Genomic DNA, 19,996 nt, shown 5'->3' on the forward strand with positions numbered 1-19,996 from the left:
TATATTTTGTGATAAGGTATATTTTATAATAATTAATATCATATATACTTAATAATAAATCATGTCTAATTAAAATTTAATTTCAATTAAATATATTAATAAAGCTACATATAATCATATTTTATATAATAAAATATTAATATAAATATTTTTTAATAATATATTAAAGAATATTTAAAATTTAAATTTATTATTACTAAGATTAATTATTAAAATAAAATGTAATATTAAATAATTTATCCAATGATAAGTTATATTAATAATTTATTATATTATTAAATATAAATAATTAAATATGTATGTTTAATAATATTATGTTATAATATTTATTATTAATATTTTAATATTTTTAAACAACCATGTTTTAAAGATGGTGGTGATGCTGATGGTGCAGGCCCCTTGTTACAATTACAATATTTTTAAGTGGGATGCATGTAATATATTGTTAGGGTTCTAGAGTGTGTCATCTTTAAAAGGGTTAAATTATATATTTATATAATATGATTATTGTTTATAAACATAATATTGTAGATAAACTTTTATGCATGTCAATATGTATCCTACTCTGGGGTTAATATGTATTTTTAGATATGGATTCACCTATATAATAGTATGAATCCATCATGCGGTCTCATGAAATATACAAACACATATCGTGCGAACACAAAGTACGAACAATAAAAAGTACAAATCAAGACCAATTGAGTAATTGAATAACAGATAGGTAATAATGACTATCCCCTCTTGTTTGAATTTATTTTATTTCCAGTGAGTTATCGTTTATGATAAATTTACAACAAATGTTTTTATCATTATTTTGTTGGTAAATGATAATAAGATTAAACTTTACTTTCTTAAGCTCCTTCAATTCTTTGGACGTTAGCAAGTAAACTTGAGCTTCAGCATTCCACAAACACCTTAATTTGAAGACACAGTTCTCCCATACTAAAAACAACATGGACGTTTACCTTGTAATTAATGATACGGGGATGGAGAGCTTTAAACTGGGTATGGCTGGCCCCAAAGAGGCTCGAAACGTGCTTGAGACTAGAGGTCCAGGCAAATTTTTAGGCCCATTTTTTAGGCTTGGACTGGGCCCGACTCGAAATATGAGCTTAAAAATTTGTCTAAGTTCGGTCCAAAAGAAAATTGTTAAGCCTAAGCCTGGCCCATATTAAATTTTACAACACCAAAAAACTATATATTTAATATATATATTTGATTAAAAAGTATATTTAATTAAAAATAAAAATATATATTTAATATATAATTCGGGCCGGGCCGAACTCGGGCCAAAAAAGTTTTACTCGGGGCTGGTCCGTTTTCTAAACAGACCTCGTTTCTTTGTCAAAATCCATATTTTAGGCTTATATTTTTACCCGAAACTTCCTATTTTTCGGGTGAGCCGTCAGGCCGGACTGGGTAGCCCAACCAATGATCACCTCTACTTGAGACAACAGGGTTTTGCAGGGAATTCTTACAGGTTCGTTTCTGGCGACATAAAAGAGCTCTTCACTATAAGCATACAAACAAGAGCCAAACCTATGCCTCTTAGTGATGATATTGGGCCTTATGTTGTTCCTTTTCAACATCAAACCGTCAACCAGTATGGTATGTTTTTTAATTTAATCTACAATTTATGATAATTCTTTGCTATTTATGTATGGAATTTATTGGGAGGAAATGCTGGGAAGAATTCATTTACGTGGATTGGTCCAAGATCAAGGGTGAACATTACGGACCCTGAAAAATAAGAGAAATACTTAACAAATTTAATGAGATCCAGAAGGTACGTACCAATCCACTGCTTAATTTGCTTGTAAGCGGCCTTGTTAACCTCGAAGGAGACCGATGGAGCAAGCATAGAAAAATCATAACCCTTCATTTCATCAAGATAAGTTGAAGGTATAGAATAGTGATGGGTACTTAAGACTTAATTTACAGAAAACATCATACTTAAATCTATGCTTTTCTGATTTAGAAATGATTGGATGCAGAATATGTTGCCAGCATTTTATCAAAGTTGTTGTGACATGTTAAGCAAATGGGAGAAGATGGTGTGTACAGAAGGATACAGTGAGTTAGATGTGTGGCCTTATCTTGTAGATTTGACAAGAGATGTGATTTCCCGATCTGCTTTTGGAAGCAGCTTCGAAGAAGGCAGACGAATTTTCCAATTACTAGAGGACCAACTCGTTCTCACAATCAAATTAATACAAACTGTTTACATTCCAGGATGGAGGTAACCCTCAACTTAATTTACTTGAAAAAGGTTGCAAATGTTGGAATTCGCTAAATTCGTGTTTGTTTTCTTGAAGGTTTTTGCCAACAAAGACAAACAGGGAGATGAAGATGAAACACAGACATAAAAGAGTCGCTTAGGGAAATGATAAAGAGAAGGGAGAAGGCAATTAAAGCAGGGGAAGAGAGCAATGAGGACTTGTTGGACATACTTGTGGAATCCAATATCAGAGAAATGGAAGCAAAGAATATGGGGATGAGCATTGAGGATGTGATTGAGGAATGCAAGCTGTTTTACTTTGCTGACCAAAAGACCACTTCGGTCTTGCTGGTGTGGACTATGGTTTTATTAGCAAGGTATCCCGATTGGCAAAGTAAAGCAAGAGAGGAGGTTTTGCATGTTTTGGGTGACAGTAAACCTGATGCTGATGGCCTTAATCGTCTCAAAGTTGTAAGTCCCTAGCATGTCTCTTGAAGGCCCGATCTCTGAGGTCGACAACTCAAAAACTTGGTTTCTTTGTTTCGCTAATTCTACAGTTAACAATGATATTGTACGAGGTTCTAAGGCTGTACCCACCAGTGATTGAGCTAGGACGTTCCGTTCCAAAAGAAATAAAACTGGGAAATTTGTTGTTACCAGCAGGAACAGACGTTTCGGTTCCAATCCTGCAGATCCACCATGACAAAGATCTTTGAGGCGACGACGCACGGGAATTTAAGCCACAGCGGTTCACGGAAGGGGTTTCCTAAGCAACAAAGAGTCAAGTCACGTTTCTGCCATTCGGATGGGGTCCTAGGATCTGCATTGGCCAAAACTTTGCCATGATGGGAACCAAAATGACGATGGCTATGATTCTCCAACGCTTCTGGTTCGAGCTTTCCTCTTCCTATGCTTACTCTCCTTACAACATGGCAACTCTTCGTCCACAGCATGGTGCACAGATAATTTTACAAAAACTTGGCTGTAATTGAATTGTTATGTAAACAAATCTTTGTGAAAATATAGTGTTTTAGTGTATCGTCAAAGTCTGCCTGTAATGGTACAATTCCGATGCATGAATAGTAAATCTTGAGATGTTTGGTGAAGTCCGAAATAATATGCAGAAATTGAGTGTCTTGAATGGATGTAGTATTTAATGGTGGACATAGTTGAGGGACTAATGTGGTAATTATCAAACAAATAATTGCATATGGTACAAAGACTTGTATGGAAATTAGAGCAGGGCGAGTTGAAAATTACTACTTTGCTTCGGGCATCAATTTAGAAAGATTTAAAGTACAAATGTATTATTAGTTTAAGGGATTTGTTTTAAAGAAGGAATGACAATTAAACCTCATGGTTGATGTGTGGAAGGGAACCAATGATGGGATGATTACTCCTAGTGGTAAAAAAAAAAACTATTAAGGTGGTTATTATAGTTGTTATCACCGGCCCAAAATTAGAATAGGTTCAGGTCGGATTATATTGAGCTTGTAGATGAGTTTGCATGATAATAGGTGTTCACAGAAAGATATCTATAGTTTCCTACAAAGTCACATGTGAGATCGTGCATTGGGACCGCATAAAAATGTTTTATGTTTAGAATATGATACGTGTCTATGTGTATGGAATCTACCTAATATATCATATTAATTAATAGTATCAATTGCGGAGCCAAAAAATTATTTCTGAGGGGTCAGAATTAAATTGTATATTTTTACAAAAATAAAAATTAAATTTCACTATTTTAATAGTTTATTTCTTTTTAATTTTTAAATGATTAAATTAAATTTTTATAAATTTTTGGGATCAAAGTACAATTTTATCATTTCTAATTTAAAATTTTATAAAATATAAAAAGTTTATATGAAAAGTTTTCTATTTTAGAGTGGCCAAAGCCCCTGCCAACTTCCGACTCGATCACTAAACAATATAAATAAATAAATACCACCATCTAAAAGACTCAAGAAAAACACTCAACGATAAATAGATAGATGTTGGGTAAAGATACGTTTGGATGGGCGGTGCGTTTACTTGCGGTTAGTATAAAAATAGCGGTGGCGGTTAGATTAGATACTATAGCAACACTGTAGCGTAAGACAAAAAATAAGCTAAACGCACTGCACTGCACTTAATCGCCCATCCAAACTCACCCTAAGTGTCCAAAATATGATTTAAGTGAAGATACGTAGGGTAGGTGTCATGGAAATGTAAAAGACAAGAATCCCACTAATGTATGGGATGTGTACAGCTGAATGTAGGGAGCAAAGAGGAGTGAATCATTTTGGTAACATTTGGACAAGAAACATAATGAACAAAATGAAAGGAGAGGAAGCTAGTAAAAGATTTTTTTGGGTTATATAATTTGTTTGGCATATATTTTTATAATTTTTAAATATCATTTTGGAGTTGAATTATAATTTCTTTTTATGTTTTAAAACATAATTATTCTATCTTCAAAGGGTTAGAGTAGAGGTGAGCATGGGTCGGGCTACTCGGCCCGAAATGTGAGAGATTTGGGCAAAAATATAGGCTCAAAAAATGGACTTGGACAAAAAAATATAAGGCCCGTTGAAAAATGGGCCGGGCATTGGGTAAGGCATTTTTGGCCCCGGGCCCGGCCCAATCCTAATTCACTAAAGGACAAAAAAAATCTGATTTTTAAATATTATTTTCTCCCTATTTTGCTACCATTTTACTATTATGTTGCTACTATTTTGTTGTTATTTTTTGGATATTGTATAAAACTTATTTTATTGTTAATTTTGTTATTATTTTAAAGACATTTGTTAATTTTGTTATTATTTTAGAGACATTTGCTTGTTAAGTTGCATCTATCTTAGTGTTATTTAAGTATACATATTTTTAAAATTTATTTTCAATTTATTGGGAAATATTTATTTTGATGTTTTAGTATTTTGGATGTATTATATATATTAAAATTATATAAAATTAATATGGCCGAGCCGAGTCGTGCCTGATTTTAGCATTTTTATTCAAGTCGGGCTTGAGCAAAATTTTAAGCCCATTTTTTGGGCCAAACCAGGCCTGGGCTTAGCAAATGGGCCTAAATTTTTAGTCAAGCCCGACCTAAACCCGATCCGGCCCATACTCACCTCTAGATCAGAGCTGCCCTCGCTTTTCATTTCTTTGAGATTCAGTCTTATCTACTGTTGATTGCCCACTCAATTGAGGGTTGAGTAGAAAGATTTGGTGAAGCAAGCTAAGCTATCAATCAAGGTTGGAGAAAGCTTAGGAGGTCACAATGCATAATTATTTAAATGTAATTCTAATATTTAAATAAAATTTATTAATATAGTATTAACAAGCCCTAAATGTAATGATTATATACTATTACATTTTTAAGAAGAGAAAACATGTTTGAACCTTAAAAACATCATTATTAAAAATGATAATTAAAAATTTTAAAATATAAAAAATATAATTAAAAATTAATTTTAAACCCGAGCTGGATAAAATTCTAATTTTAGATAACGATACTAATAAGAAATCAATATTAAAATGAAAATGAAAAGTAATTTAATATAATTTTTGAGTCTTGGGCAAAGGCACTCAATGAATGCTTGGAAAGAAATAATGCAACTTGGTGATAGCTTTTGTTGGAGTAATATGCTCTTATTATAGTTTTATGTTTTTATCTTGCAAAAACAACATATTGGAGTTTTCGGCATGATTTTTTCTTAATACTTTACATGAAAAATAATAATGGGACTTAAAAATCTATCAAAAGCTTCACCATAATAATAATAATAATAATAATAATAATAATAATAATAATAATAATAATAAATTGCTACAATATTACAACACAAAGTTACAATAAGAGCTTATAACTCAACAAAGGCTATCAATAAATAATCTCAGGCAAGCTAAAGAGAAATGTTGAGAATACCACCCGAATAGTGACTGACTTTAAAAGTTGAAAACCCGAAGCTATAGTATCTCAAACGAAATCAAACCATAAACATTAAAATTTTCAAGTCTACTAGCTACTGTAAAAAATGCAGCTCCAACAGACACCAAATGAGTCTTTGATCGAAGAAAGTACAAAAACTAGTCTGGGTAAACCAAGCTGCCAAACTTACTTATCTTATCTTTAATTTTGCAGTGAAATTAAAAACTAAGTTTTTGTTTATTTCACTTGGAACAACTTTCAAAAAATTATTTTTGAAAAATGGATTGGTTTTTCGAAATAGATGATATTTTATTGTGTTAAAATTTTATTCGTTGTTGGAAAACTTTTTTTAAATCATTTTCTTAAAGTTATTTTAGTGAAACAAACATAACATAAATATATTTGTTACAAAAAATTATATTAGTATTTTCTTTTGACAATTAAAATTTATTTTATGATAAGACAATATTTTGTAATAATTAATATCATATATATACTTATTAAAAAATCTTGTTTAATTAAAATTTAATTAAAATTAAATATATTAATAAAGCTACATATAATCATATTTTTATAATTAAAATATTAATATAAATATTTTTCAATAATATATTAAAATATTAAAATTTAAATTATTATTACTTAAATTAATTATTAAAATAAAAATTTAAGATTAAATAATTTATTCAATGATAAGTTTTATTAATAATTTATTGTATTATTAAATATAATTAATTAAATATGCATATTTAATAATATTACGTTATAATATTTTAATATTCTTAAACAGCCATGTTTTTAAGATGCTGGTGATGGTGATGGTGCGGGCCTCTCTTGTTACAATTACTATAATTTTTTGTGCAATAATTGAAGTTGTTGGGTGGTCAAGCAAACCTCTTTTGACTGAGATGCATATAATATACCCGCATGTCCCCGCCTCCTAAAATTTAAATTTGCTATTTGAATCTTTAAAATTTTTAAAAATTTTAAATTCATAAAAGTAAAATTATACTTTGACCCTCTAAAATTATAAAATTTAATTTAATCTTTTAAAAATTATAAATATATAGACTATAAAAAATTAAAATTTCATTGGGCCCCTAATATATTGTTCAGGCTTCACCCTTGATACTGATGTTGACTATTTTAGAGTATGTGTCTTCTTTAATAGGGTTAAATTATATATTTATATAATATAGTTATTGTTTATGGACGTGACATCGTAACTAGGTTCTTATGCATGTCAACATATATCCTATTTTAAGGTTAACACGTATTTTTAAATATGAATTCACCTATATAATGGTATGAACCATCATGCAGTCTCATAAAATATGCGAATATATGTCGTGCGAACACAAAGTACAAACCACACAGAATACGAATTAAGACCCAATTGAATAATCGGATACGAATCAGTAATAATGAATTTCATAACAGCCACCAACCCCTCTTTTGTTTTAATTTATTTTATTTCCAGTAAGTTATTGTTTGTGATAATTCACAACAAATGCTTTTGTCATTATTTTGTTGGTAAATAATAATAAGATTAAACTTTACTTTCTTAAGCTCCTTCAATTCTTTGGAAGTTGGTGGTTTTTATTCTAATCTTATTTTTTTATTAATTTCTTTTTATAATAAATGTGTTTATAGATCAGGTTGGATTATAATTGAATCATTGTCGGTATTAACATAATTTATATCGATTAAAATTTATTCGACTGAAATATAAATTTAAAATTTTACTTCAATTTATCTTAATTTATAAATTGTGAATTTAAATTTATTTATTTTCTCTCATTATATTCAGTTTTTCGGATCATATTTGGCCCAGAACAAAAACTAGAACAAAAAACAAATATATATGTTTTCCAAAAATTAAATTGTTAACTTCAAAAAATATATTTTTAGCTATTTATCATCATAGAGAAAAACAAATAAGGTCACCTCGCCTTATGCTTCAACACCTCAACCTAGATTCTCATCACCTGTATTTATCATCGATTCAGATTTTTATTTTTACTATATTCTAGATCTACCTATAAATATATCTTCAAACTTCCTCTGGTTAAGTTCATTCATAGATAGGTGAGTAAACTTGAGCTTCAGCTTCAACAAACACCTTAGTTTGAAGACACAATTCTCTCATACTAAAAATATGGAAGTTTACCATGTAATTAGAGATTTGGTCTCATTGCTTGTTGTTGGTTTATTAATGATATGGGGATGGAGAGCTTTAAACTGGGTATGGTTGGCCCCAAAGAGGCTCGAAAGGTGCTTGAGACAACAGGGTTTTGCAGGGAATCCTTACAGGTTCCTTTCTGGTGACATAAAAGAGCTCTCAACTATGAGCAGACAAACAAGAGCCAAACCTATGCCTCTTAGTGATGATATTGGGCCTTATGTTGCTCCTTTTCTTCATCAAACTGTCAACCAGTATGGTATGTTTAATTATTATTTAATCTTCAATTTATGATAATTCTTTGTTATTTATGAATGGAATTTATTGGGAGGAAATGCAGGAAAGAATTCATTTACGTGGATTGGTCCAAGACAAAGGGTGAACATTATGGACCCTGAAAAAATAAGAGAAATATTTACCAAATTTAATGACTTCCAGAAGGTGCGTACCAATCCACTGCTTACTTTGCTTGTAAGCGGCCTTGTTAACCTCGAAGGAGACCGATGGAGCAAACATAGAAAAATCATAAACCCTTCATTTCATCAAGATAAGTTGAAGGTATAGAATAGTGATGGGTACTTAAGACTTAATTTACAGAAAACATGATACTTAAATCTATGCTTTTCTGATTTAGAAATGATTGGATGCAGAATATGTTGCCAGCATTTTATCAAAGTTGTTGTGACATGTTAAGCAAATGGGAGAAGATGGTGTGTACAGAAGGATACAGTGAGTTAGATGTGTGGCCTTATCTTGTAGATTTGACAAGAGATGTGATTTCCCGATCTGCTTTTGGAAGCAGCTTCGAAGAAGGCAGACGAATTTTCCAATTACTAGATGACCAACTCGTTCTCAGAATCAAATTACTACAAACTGTTTACATTCCAGGATGGAGGTAACCCTCAATTTACTTGAAAAAGGTTGCAAATGTTGGAATTGGCTAAATTCGTGTTTGTTTCCTTAAAGGTTTTTGCCCACAAAGACAAACAGGGAGGTGAAGATGAAACACAAAGACATAAAAGAGTCGCTCAGGGAAATGATAAAAAGAAGAGAGCAGGCAATTAAAGCAGGGGAAGAGAGCAATGAGGACTTGTTGGACATACTTGTGGAATCCAATATCAGAGAAATGGAAGCAAAGAAAAAGGGGATGAGCATTGAGGATGTGATTGAGGAATGCAAGCTGTTTTACTTTGCTGGCCAGGAGACCACTTCGGTCTTGCTGGTGTGGACTATGGTTTTATTAGCAAGGTATCCCGATTGGCAAAGTAAAGCAAGAGAGGAGGTTTTGCATGTTTTGGGTGACAGTAAACCTGATGCTGATGGCCTTAATCGCCTCAAAGTTGTAAGTCCCTAGCATGTCTTTTGAAGGTCCGATCAATAAGGTCGACAACTCAAAAATTTGGTTTCTTTTTTCGCTAATTCTACAGTTAACAATGATATTGTACGAGGTTCTAAGGCTGTACCCATCAGCGACTGAGCTAGGACGTTCCGTTCCAAAAGAAATAAAACTGGGAAATTTGTTGTTACCAGCAGGAACAGAAATTTCGGTTCCGATCCTGCTGATCCACCATGACAAAGATCTTTGGGGCGATGACGCACGGGAATTTAAGCCAGAGCGGTTCGCGGAAGGGGTTTCCAAAGCAACAAAGAGTCAAGTCACGTTTCTGCCATTCGGATGGGGTCCTAGGATCTGCATTGCCCAGAATTTTGCTATGATGGAAGCCAAAATGGCGGTGGCCATGATTCTCCAACGCTTCTGGTTCGAGCTTTCCCCTTCCTATGCTCACTCTCCTTGCAGCATGGTAACGCTTCGTCCACAGCATGGTGCACAGATTATTTTACATAAACTTGGCTCTAATTGAGTAGTTATGTAAACAAATCATTGTGAAAATAGTGTTTTAACGTATCGTAAAAACTCCGGTGTCTGTAATGGAACATTTCCGATGCATGGATAGTAAATTTTGTGATGTTTGGTGAAGTCCGAAATAATATGCAGAACTTGAGTGTCCTGAATGGATGTAGTATTTAATGGTGGACATAGTTGAGGGACTAATGTGGGAATTATCAAACAAAGAATTGCATATGGTACAAAGACTTGTATGGAAATTAGAGCAGGGGGAGTAGAAAATGACTACTTCTACGGGCATCAATTGAGAAAGATTTCCGGTGCAAATGTTAGCAAATTTTTGAGCTTCAGCCTTAAACATTAGCAAGATTGCAATACCGGGATTATCTAGTGTTGGTTGCCCACTCAATTGAGGGTTAAGTTGAAGGATTTGTTGAAGCAAGCTAAGCTATCAATCAAGGTTGGAGAAAGCTTAGGAGGTCACAATACATCATTATTGCATAATTATTTAAATGAAATTTAATATTTAAATAAAAAATATTAATATAGTACCAACAATATTCCATTTCTTTTAACCAAGTGTTTCTAGATTATGAAATTCATTAATGATTTGTAAAATATATTGATGCGATCCCGGCCGCATCATGTTTCGATACAACTCGACGACCTCAGAATTGACCTAAACTCTAGGGGCCCAAGTGCAAAATGAAGCTTAATTTCAGCTCAATGAGCTCAATTCTAGCTTCTTCAAGCTCGTCTAGTTCAACCCAAGCTCATTTAGCTTAACTTCAACCCATTTTTAATTTGTTGGAATAAGTATTTAGTTGCTGGAATAAATTACTCATCTTAGTTAATTGAGTTCATCTTAGTTAATTAAGTTGTTGGAATATGTTACTCATCTTAGTTAATTTAGTTGCTAGAATAATTTATTGTTGCATGTGTTTTTAAGTTTATTAAATTCAGTTAAGTGTTAAATGTGTTTATTTACAGTTTATTAACTAAGCTTGTTAAGTCTAATATGTGTTAAAATGTGTTTAATGTGTTTGTTTGTAGGTGACTAATCAGTTGGAAACAGTTATGTACAAGGGCTGTTACAAAGTGTTAAATGCGACTATTCATTTGGAATCGGTTACATACAAGGGGCTATTACATTATTTAAAGGAGAGCATTATACATCATTTAAAGGAGAATTTAAAGCTTTTCCTAAACTTTTTGGCTGCTCAAGAATGAAATCTAAGCATTCAAGCTTATTAAATCAACTGAATTAGAACATTAAATGATCTTATTGATAGTTGCTGTTATTTAGGCCTAGAATTTCAAGAGTTTGTGCTTAGTGACTAAGTTAATTTCAGCTCATTATTAGCTCATTAAGCTGAACAAAAGTGACTATTCGGCTAGGCCTCATTTAGCACTATAAATACTTGTAATCAGCTCATTGTAAAAAAAACTTTTTGCTGAATTTATGCTAAATTTGAAACTTGTGAGATTTCCAATTCTCGTTGTTCTTTCGAGATTGAATTGACTTATCAAGTTTTCTTGTGGCATCATTCTTTCTTTTGTTTAAACCGAACTTATCACCTTTTGGTGTGGCGTTCATATACATTTGGTTCCTATCACTTTTGATAGTGGGTAAAGGTCCTTGCTGTTTTCTTTAAACCGTAAATCACCTAAGAGCTATTTTGAGACTCGGGTCAACAATCTAATATTGTTGGTTCATTCTCGGTCTTAGCCAAATTATCCATTATTTACTTAACCATTTTACCTACTACCATTGTTTGAAGCCATTTATCCTATTTTGTTTCATTTAACTGAAACGAACTTATCCTTACTCAATTCACGATCGGGTAATCTAAACGACTCGAATCATTCCGAAACGAGTTCGTATCATATATCCTCCATTCTTATTGAGTGGGTGTAATGAAAATTCTCCTATTTCTAATTGTGATAAAGTAGAGACTCTCTTTAGAAAAAAGGCAGCAACATTTTTCAATTATTAATTGAACACCTTGGTGAATTTTCGTTTTTTTTCTTTTTTTCTTTTTACGGTTCAATTTTCGTTTGGGTATTGTAATTTCAGGTTAATCATTGTTTGGTTGATATTCTCAACTTCAATCTTTAATTTACTTGAGATTATTAGTTGATTGTTTTTGTTGGAATCATATGATTTTATTGTGTATTTATGTTTTAATCTTTTAGAAAGAAGTTTTTATGTGGACTTTCAAGCTTCGTAATTTTTATTATTTGCTTTACGTAAAAAAAACTCGTGGGATACAAAAATTCACAAAAAAACTTGCTATAAGATTACAACACAAAACCATAAGCTTATAACTCAACAAAAGCTATCAATAAATAATCTCAAGCTAGCTAAAGAGAAATGTAGAGAATATCACCCAAACAGTAACTTGCTTTAAAAGTTAAAAATCCAAAGTTATAGTACCCCAAACGAAAATCGAATATTAAACATTAAAGATCTTCGATTCTACTAGCTATTGTAAAAAAAAAAATTCCAACGGACACCAAATAGACCTTTGATCGAAGAAAATACGAAAACTAGTCTGGTTAAAACTACATGCCAAACTCACTTTTTCTCATTTCTTTAACTTGCGGTGAAATTCAAAACTAATGTTATATTTTTTCACTGAAATTAACTTTAAAAAAATTATCTGAAAAAATGATTGATTTTTCAAAAAGATTGATATTTTTTATGTTTGGATGATTTTTGTAAAATATATTTCGTTGTTTGACAAATTTTTTGAAATAATTTTCTTAGAGTTGTTTTAGTAAAACAAACATAAGATAGATATATTTGTTACAAAAGATTATAGTAACATTTTCTTTTGACAATTTAAATTTATTTTATAACAAGATGATATTTTATAATAATTAATATTATATATAAACTTAATAATAAACAATATCTAATTAAAACTTAATTTATATTAAATATATTAATAAAGCTAAGTATAATTTAAACAAATACTCATGTTTTATATCATTAAAATATTAATATAAATATTTTCAATAATATATTAAGAATATTATTTAAAATTTAAAATTATTATTTTAAAATTAATTATTAAAATAAAATGTAATATTAAATAATTTATCAAAATGATAAGTCATATTAATAATTTATTAGATTATTAAATATAAATAATTAAATATGTATATTTAATAATATTGAACATTATAATATTTTTATTAATATTTTAATATTATTAATATAATAATATTGGACTTGATTCAAGTTAATTTTATATAAAAAAATAAAATTACATGTAAATGAACTCATTTTCAAAAAATAACTTGTACTTTTAAAAAGGTAAACTAATTTACAGAAAAACAAACTTATTTTCTGTTAATCTATAATTTTTTGTTAATCAAATTATTTTCATGAAATAAATATAAAAAATACAAAAAAAACAGTTTCCATATTAACACTCAATACTAAACTGTCATTTTCCTCCGCTTCCCTAATTTGTATGTAGCAGTGAACGTTTGATCGAATCGAGTAAAAAAAATTGAGTTGACGAGTCATATTTTATCATCTTAACTTGATTTGAAATTTTTTTAAATCAAGTCAAAGACTAAGAGCACATAAATTTGAAACCTTATCTATTTGAATTTGTTTTAAAAAAAAAGAAAAAAATACTTTAGCATGATAAACTTGAATTGTGAATTAACTTATTTAGGTCCCAAAATTATTATTTTATAATTTTTTAAAAATATAAATTTTAAAATTTTATAAATATTTTGAATTGAATTTTTGTTGAAAGAGAGACCGATCTATCATTTTCAAAATTAAAAAAGACCAAACTATATTTACAGTAATTTATTATTCAATTATTTAAATTATATAATTTAACTCAATTTAAAATCGAAACTCGAATAACTCAATTTTTAACCCGAAATTTATTTTTTAAATTTTTTAAATCAAATCGAATTTTGTTCGCCCTACATCAATAACTTTGTATCCATATCAAGCTTTTTTTTAAGCTATATATATTATTTTAGAGAATACATGGTCACCACGGTTCAATGATTGAACACCACTCCACTCTCCACTTTTTTTAGATAAGTCTTTGGCCTGTGTGGTTTATCCTCTTAATTTTTTGAGGATATCATTTACTAAATAATTTATTTTTTACATAAATTTTAATATATATTAATAATAAATTAATTCAATTGGTAATATTTAACTATTCTCATAACTCATTTTTAATAAAGAAAATAATAAAATTCGATTATGATAAGGAGGTTTTATTTTTAACAAAAATTATTTTTATATTTCTAAGTTTAAATCTAAATTTATACAAGTTATTCTTTATTTTATATCTAATTATTGTAAAACATAAATAATATTTTTTTTTCCTTTTCATGCTACCAAACAATCCATTAATCATTAATTATATTAAAATCTTTGACTTATTAATATTTATGGAAAGTAAATCGGATGCTAAAGAAATCTTAGTCAAACCAAAAAGAAAGAAGAGATAGAGGTGGGCAAAGCTGAGGTTCAGCTTTCATAAACACCTTCATTTGAAGACACAGTTCTCATACTCAAACCAAAAGACATGGAAGTTTTCCTTGTAATTAGAGATCTGGTTTCACTGCTTGTTGTTGGGTTATTAATGATATGGGGATGGAGGGCTTTAAACTGGGTATGGTTGACCCCAAAGAGACTCGAAAGGTGCTTGAAACAACAGGGTTTTGCAGGAAATCCTTATAGGTTCCTTTCTGGAGACATCAAAGAGAGCTTCACTATGAGCAGACAAACAAGAGCCAAACCTATGCCTGTTAGTGATGATATTGAGGCTTATGTTGTTCCTTTTCTTCATCGAACTATCAACAATCATGGTATGTTCTACATTAATCTGCAATTTCATCGTGATATTCAGATTTCTTTTTTTATGTCTGAAGTTTATTAGGGGATATGCAGGAAATAATTCATTTATGTGGTTTGGTCCAAGACCAAGGGTGACAATTATGGACCCTGAAAAAATAAGAGAAATATTTACCAAATTCAATGACTTCCAGAAGCCTCATTCCAATCCACTGGTTAGATTCCTTGTAGGTGGCCTTTCCAACCTCGAGGGAGACCAATGGAGTAAGCATAGAAAAATTTTAAACCCTGCATTTCATCAAGATAAGTTGAAGGTATGTTGTATTTGCACTTTTTTTCCTCTTTCAATTCAATCATTTTGACTTACCTTAATCAATACCTTTAGGAGACTAATTTTCATTTCTAATATATTTATGTACTTCTGGTATGGAAATAATTGCAGAACATGTTGCCAGCATTTTATCAAAGTTGTAATGAGATGATAAGCAAATGGGAGGAGATGGTGTCTAAAGAAGGGTACAGTGAGTTAGATGTGTGGCCTTATATCGTAAATATGACAAGAGATGTGATTTCCCGAGCTGCGTTTGGGAGCAGCTACGAAGAAGGAAGAGGAATTTTCCAACTATTAGAGGACCTAACCTCTCTCACAATCAAAGTTTTTCAATCTGTTTACATTCCAGGATGGAGGTAAACCTGAACTTTATCTTCGAGTTTTAAGGAAAATGTTACAGATGTTGAAATTCGAATCTCGGGTGTTTGTTTTCTTGAAGGTTTTTACCCACAAAGACTAACAGGGAGTTGAAGATGAAACACAAAGACATAAAAGAATCGCTTAGGGAAATGATAAAGAGAAGAGAGAAGGCAATTAAAGCAGGGGAAGAGAGCAATGAGGACTTGTTGGACATACTTGTGGAATCCAATATCAGAGAAATGGAAGCAAAGCATAAGGGGATGAGCATTGAGGATGTGATTGAGGAATGCAAGCTGTTTTACTTTGCTGGCCAAGAGACCACTTCGGTCTTACTGGTGTGGACTATGGTTTTACTAGCAAGATATCCTGATTGGCAGACTAAAGCAAGGGACGAGGTCTTGCATGTTCTTGGTGACCGTAAACCTGATGCTGATGGCCTTAATCGTCTCAAAGTTGTAAGACCCCTTCTCCTAAATTCTCTCATTATTATTGCACCGAATATATAAAATTAATCATTTTACTACTCGTTTTTCCAAGTTAACAACTAAAAAACTTGGTTTCTTTGTTTCGCTAATTCTACAGGTAACAATGATATTGTACGAGGTTCTAAGGCTATACCCAGCAGTCGTTTCGCTAGCACGCTCCATTCCAAAAGAAATAAAACTGGGAAATTTGTTGTTGCCAGCCGGAACAGAACTTTTGCTTCCAATCCTGCAGATCCACCATGACAAAGATCATTGGGGTGACGACGCACATGAATTTAGGCCTGAGCGGTTCGCCGAAGGGGTTTCCAAAGCAACAAAGAGCCAAGTCACGTTTCTGCCTTTTGGATGGGGTCCTAGGATCTGCATTGGCCAAAACTTTGCCATGATGGAAGCCAAAATGGCGATGGCTATGATTCTCCAACGATTCTGGTTCGAGCTTTCCCCTTCCTATGCTCACTCTCCTTGCACCATGATAACACTTCGTCCACAGCATGGTGCACAGATAATTTTACATAAACTTGGGTCTAATTGAATTGTTACGTAAACAGCTCTTTATAGTCATCATTACTCAAATAAGTGAAAATCTAGATTAAATTGCGTACCCATCCGGTAGGTCGGGGATTTGGATAATATTTTGGGAATTAAATTATAAAAATTATTTACGTAAAAAAATTATACTTTTTGCTACCTGAATTTGATTTTCATGTTTAAATTACTTATTGAGTTTGTTTTTTGATTTTCGAATTTGACTTCCGTCACAATTTTGATAAAAATAACCTTAGCAAACACATTAAAATGAAATAATATAAAATATATATTAAAAGTGAAAATATATATAAATTTAAAGATAGTGTTTTGGCGTTGAATTGCAAAATAGTGGGATTCTTTTATTGAACATTGAGGACGTAAATATTGTAAATAAGTAGAATGTTTCATGAATATTCTTTTTTCTCTCCATCTTTACTTGAAATAGAAAATCAAAAGTTCAGGTTGATGAGGATTATGAGTTCATTTTTTGGTGATAAATGATAAAACTAAGGGACTAATCATCAACCGCGATAAAATGTCAATGTAAGGGGTAATGGTGATGGTCAACGTATCAATGTGATGAGATATTAAAGGCCTTAATGTTGCTTGATCGGAGAGGGAAAGAAAAAGATATAGAAAAGATTCTGCAATTAAACTCAACTTCAGCTTGTGCATATTATTAATGATCTGGAGATTGTTGTTTCTTGGTGCATTAATTATTGCATTTGATCACGAAACTCTCGAGATTTGTTAAAAGAAATGAATACGTTGAAGAATGAAGTTGGTGATACATGTTCTTTTTGTTGTTGTAGTAATTAGTATTCATTTCTACATCGTCTTTAGATAGTTGTATTAGGATTAATTAATATTAACTTTTAGATTCAATTTATAGCTTTAGGATTTAACTTAGAATTAAGTTTAGATATACAACTACACTTGGAACACATGACTTAGTATTCCTTTTATCGGTATATCTTTTATATGCCTTTGTCATGACATATTTTGTGTATACTACTTCTATTGACATGTCATGATCACCTCCCTCACATCACACTTTCTTTGGTATTCATTGGATGCTCACATTATTATATTATTGATTGGATATCATTTTCTATGTCATATAGCCTCCTAGAATTTCATGTTCAAACACGGTGTAAATGAATGATATCAAGTATACTTACTGAACGAATGCTTCTTGCTTGCCTACCTATATGCTTTATTCATTTAAGCATGCATGCCTTCCATATTTTACTCCTTATACTCTTCATAATTGATATCATAAGCTTTTGAAATCCATTTTAGGTATCAATGTGTTTTCTATGACATATTTCTTAATAACAATTTGTGCCCTTTTAGGTACTTAACTTCATTCCATAATCCAAATTGATCCTGCCCTAGCCAATAAAAAAGCACCACATTGCCACCTCAATAAACTATAATTAAATAAAAATTTTATATTCATGGAAGAAGTAAATTTATGAAATTGGTTAACTTGTGGAGAATGAAGTCTATTCTACAAAATCAGAGTTTTAAGATACCAAAGCAGCAGGCAGCTTTCATTGAACTAGCAATGTCCCTGCATACCAAGCATCTCAGTCAGACCTTTCAGTCTCTCGGTTCCTTCACTAATCAGGAAGCGAATCTTTTGCCTATCCTTGCAATCTCGATTGGTCTCCATCTCTTGTCTAATGACCTGTTTCAACTCAGCTGCATAAACCCATTTCTTTTCAGGCAATGCAAACTAAAACTTGGTTTTTAAAACTCACAATCCAATTCAAGCAATAAGATCTTCACCTCTAGAATCATGAGGAGCCTTTCGAGCAGCCCGTAGAGCTTGTCTATAAAGCTTCAGCACTCGAGCACGAAGCAGGAAGCCCTGCAAATCCATGGAGAGAACCACAACTGATTCTCTCCCTTCGAAAAGAAAACATTGCTTCAATATCTAATGTCCAATTTAAAAACTGAGGGGAACAAGGTTTGGCTTCTTTGTAAATCGCCTAAAGATCAATTCATTTCCAAGGAAGAAAGTAGTGAATTTGTTTACAGAGCAAAGAATCAAACTCCTCAGTCGAATAACTATTCAAGATTAAATAAATAAATAAAAATAGAAAATGAGAATAAATTTAGGGCAGTTTCTCTGAACATAAACATGAGAATAATCACAAAACATGAAAATTCTTGAGGCTGCCCCATAAAAACTTAATCTAGGCCGGGTGAAATTGAATTCTCACGTCAATTTTTTTACTAAGCAAGAACTCATTTGGAACGGCCAATTCTTCAAGAACGATAAAAAGATCGTCTTTTCAAAAGGAAAAACACACACTTCATTAACATAAAAAATTGAAAATCTCATGGAATGTATAATTACCTTTCTGAGAACCTTGCAAGAGTAAGAAAATTTACTTGCAAAAAACCGAAAGGAATTATTTTAGGGTTTGATTTCTGCCGGCAACGGAACAAGAGCGGCACTGCTTATAATAAACTTCGCTCTGTTCTCTCAAAGGCATTCTGGAAAACCCTAGATCGGCCTTTAGTATTTATAACCTGATTATTTAGCTCCTTTCCCCTTTTTGTCCCTTGACTGCCCGTTGAACTTTTTCTTTTGAAATAATTTCACTAAACGTCCCCACACTATGGGGTCAGATTTTAAATTAGTCTCAACATTTTAAAATATTTTAATTGAGTCCAAATTATCATACTGTTCCAATCAAGTCCATACGGTAGCGATTCCATTTTCTGTTATATGTCTTTGGGGGAGATGTGTTACCATCTAGTTGGTACACAAATTTTTTATACTTTATTATTATTTTTTCAGTAATCTTTTATTATTTTTTTATAAATAAATAGTTTATATGTTATAATTAAATTACTTTTAAAATTTATAATTAATTAAAAACTATTTATTTGCATTAATTCTATTAAAATATTTTTAATTTTCTTTTTATAAAAAAACATAATACAATTAATAATTTATATATTAATTTAAATTAAATTTCAAATTATTTATTAAAATATATTAATTTATTAATTTTATAAAAATTATTTTATGTGTTTATTATGAAAAAAGAATAAAGGGGTCGATTGAGTCTTAGGTTGATTGACATGAGTTTTGTTGCCAATGTAGAAGGATGTGAGTTTGAGTGCACTGAAGCGTATTATCCTCCTTTTATGGGTTGGAGAGAGGCTATGAGTAGTTCTAAACATTATGTTAAAAATAGTATATATGATCAAAATTCAGAACCTATAATGAAAAAAGAGAGATGTGTGGCATTGAGATTTTGATA

The 19,996-nt window shown here is 31.1% G+C and overlaps 3 protein-coding genes and 1 pseudogene across 4 annotated transcripts; 3 read left to right on the forward strand and 1 right to left on the reverse strand.

Annotated features, from left to right (window-relative positions):
* Positions 1–989: 989 nt before the first annotated feature.
* LOC105776386 (cytochrome P450 CYP72A219-like) lies at positions 990–3,228 on the forward strand (annotated as a pseudogene).
* A 4,904-nt stretch (positions 3,229–8,132) lies between these two features.
* LOC105776370 (cytochrome P450 72A397) lies at positions 8,133–11,658 on the forward strand. 2 transcript variants are annotated; one of them, XM_052629874.1, is made up of 6 exons: positions 8,133–8,578; positions 8,660–8,877; positions 8,970–9,214; positions 9,286–9,661; positions 9,747–10,121; positions 11,219–11,658. In XM_052629874.1, the coding sequence occupies exons 1-6, from the start codon at positions 8,296–8,298 to the stop codon at positions 11,393–11,395; spliced, it is 1,674 nt and encodes a 557-aa protein (XP_052485834.1). In that variant the 5' UTR covers positions 8,133–8,295; the 3' UTR covers positions 11,396–11,658. The 2 variants fall into 2 exon arrangements, with proteins under 2 accessions (XP_052485834.1, XP_012454439.1); XM_012598985.2 differs by lacking the exon at positions 11,219–11,658 and having other exon boundaries at positions 8,141–8,578; positions 9,747–10,297.
* A 2,970-nt stretch (positions 11,659–14,628) lies between these two features.
* LOC105776378 (cytochrome P450 72A15-like) lies at positions 14,629–16,871 on the forward strand. The gene is made up of 5 exons (XM_012598996.2): positions 14,629–15,022; positions 15,105–15,322; positions 15,451–15,695; positions 15,779–16,154; positions 16,282–16,871. Exons 1-5 carry the CDS (start codon positions 14,740–14,742, stop codon positions 16,714–16,716), a joined length of 1,557 nt encoding a protein of 518 aa, XP_012454450.1. The 5' UTR covers positions 14,629–14,739; the 3' UTR covers positions 16,717–16,871.
* Positions 16,872–18,129: 1,258 nt separating this feature from the next.
* On the reverse strand, positions 18,130–19,236 carry LOC105776400 (hypothetical protein). Its single transcript, XM_012599033.2, has 3 exons — positions 19,081–19,236; positions 18,507–18,626; positions 18,130–18,419 (listed from the first exon to the last, which is right to left on the reverse strand). The coding sequence occupies exons 2-3, from the start codon at positions 18,598–18,600 to the stop codon at positions 18,277–18,279; spliced, it is 237 nt and encodes a 78-aa protein (XP_012454487.1). The 5' UTR covers positions 18,601–18,626; positions 19,081–19,236; the 3' UTR covers positions 18,130–18,276.
* Positions 19,237–19,996: the final 760 nt, after the last annotated feature.

The sequence above is a fragment of the Gossypium raimondii genome, chromosome 1 (assembly GCF_025698545.1).
Source record: "Gossypium raimondii isolate GPD5lz chromosome 1, ASM2569854v1, whole genome shotgun sequence".
Classification (NCBI taxonomy): domain Eukaryota; kingdom Viridiplantae; phylum Streptophyta; class Magnoliopsida; order Malvales; family Malvaceae; genus Gossypium; species Gossypium raimondii.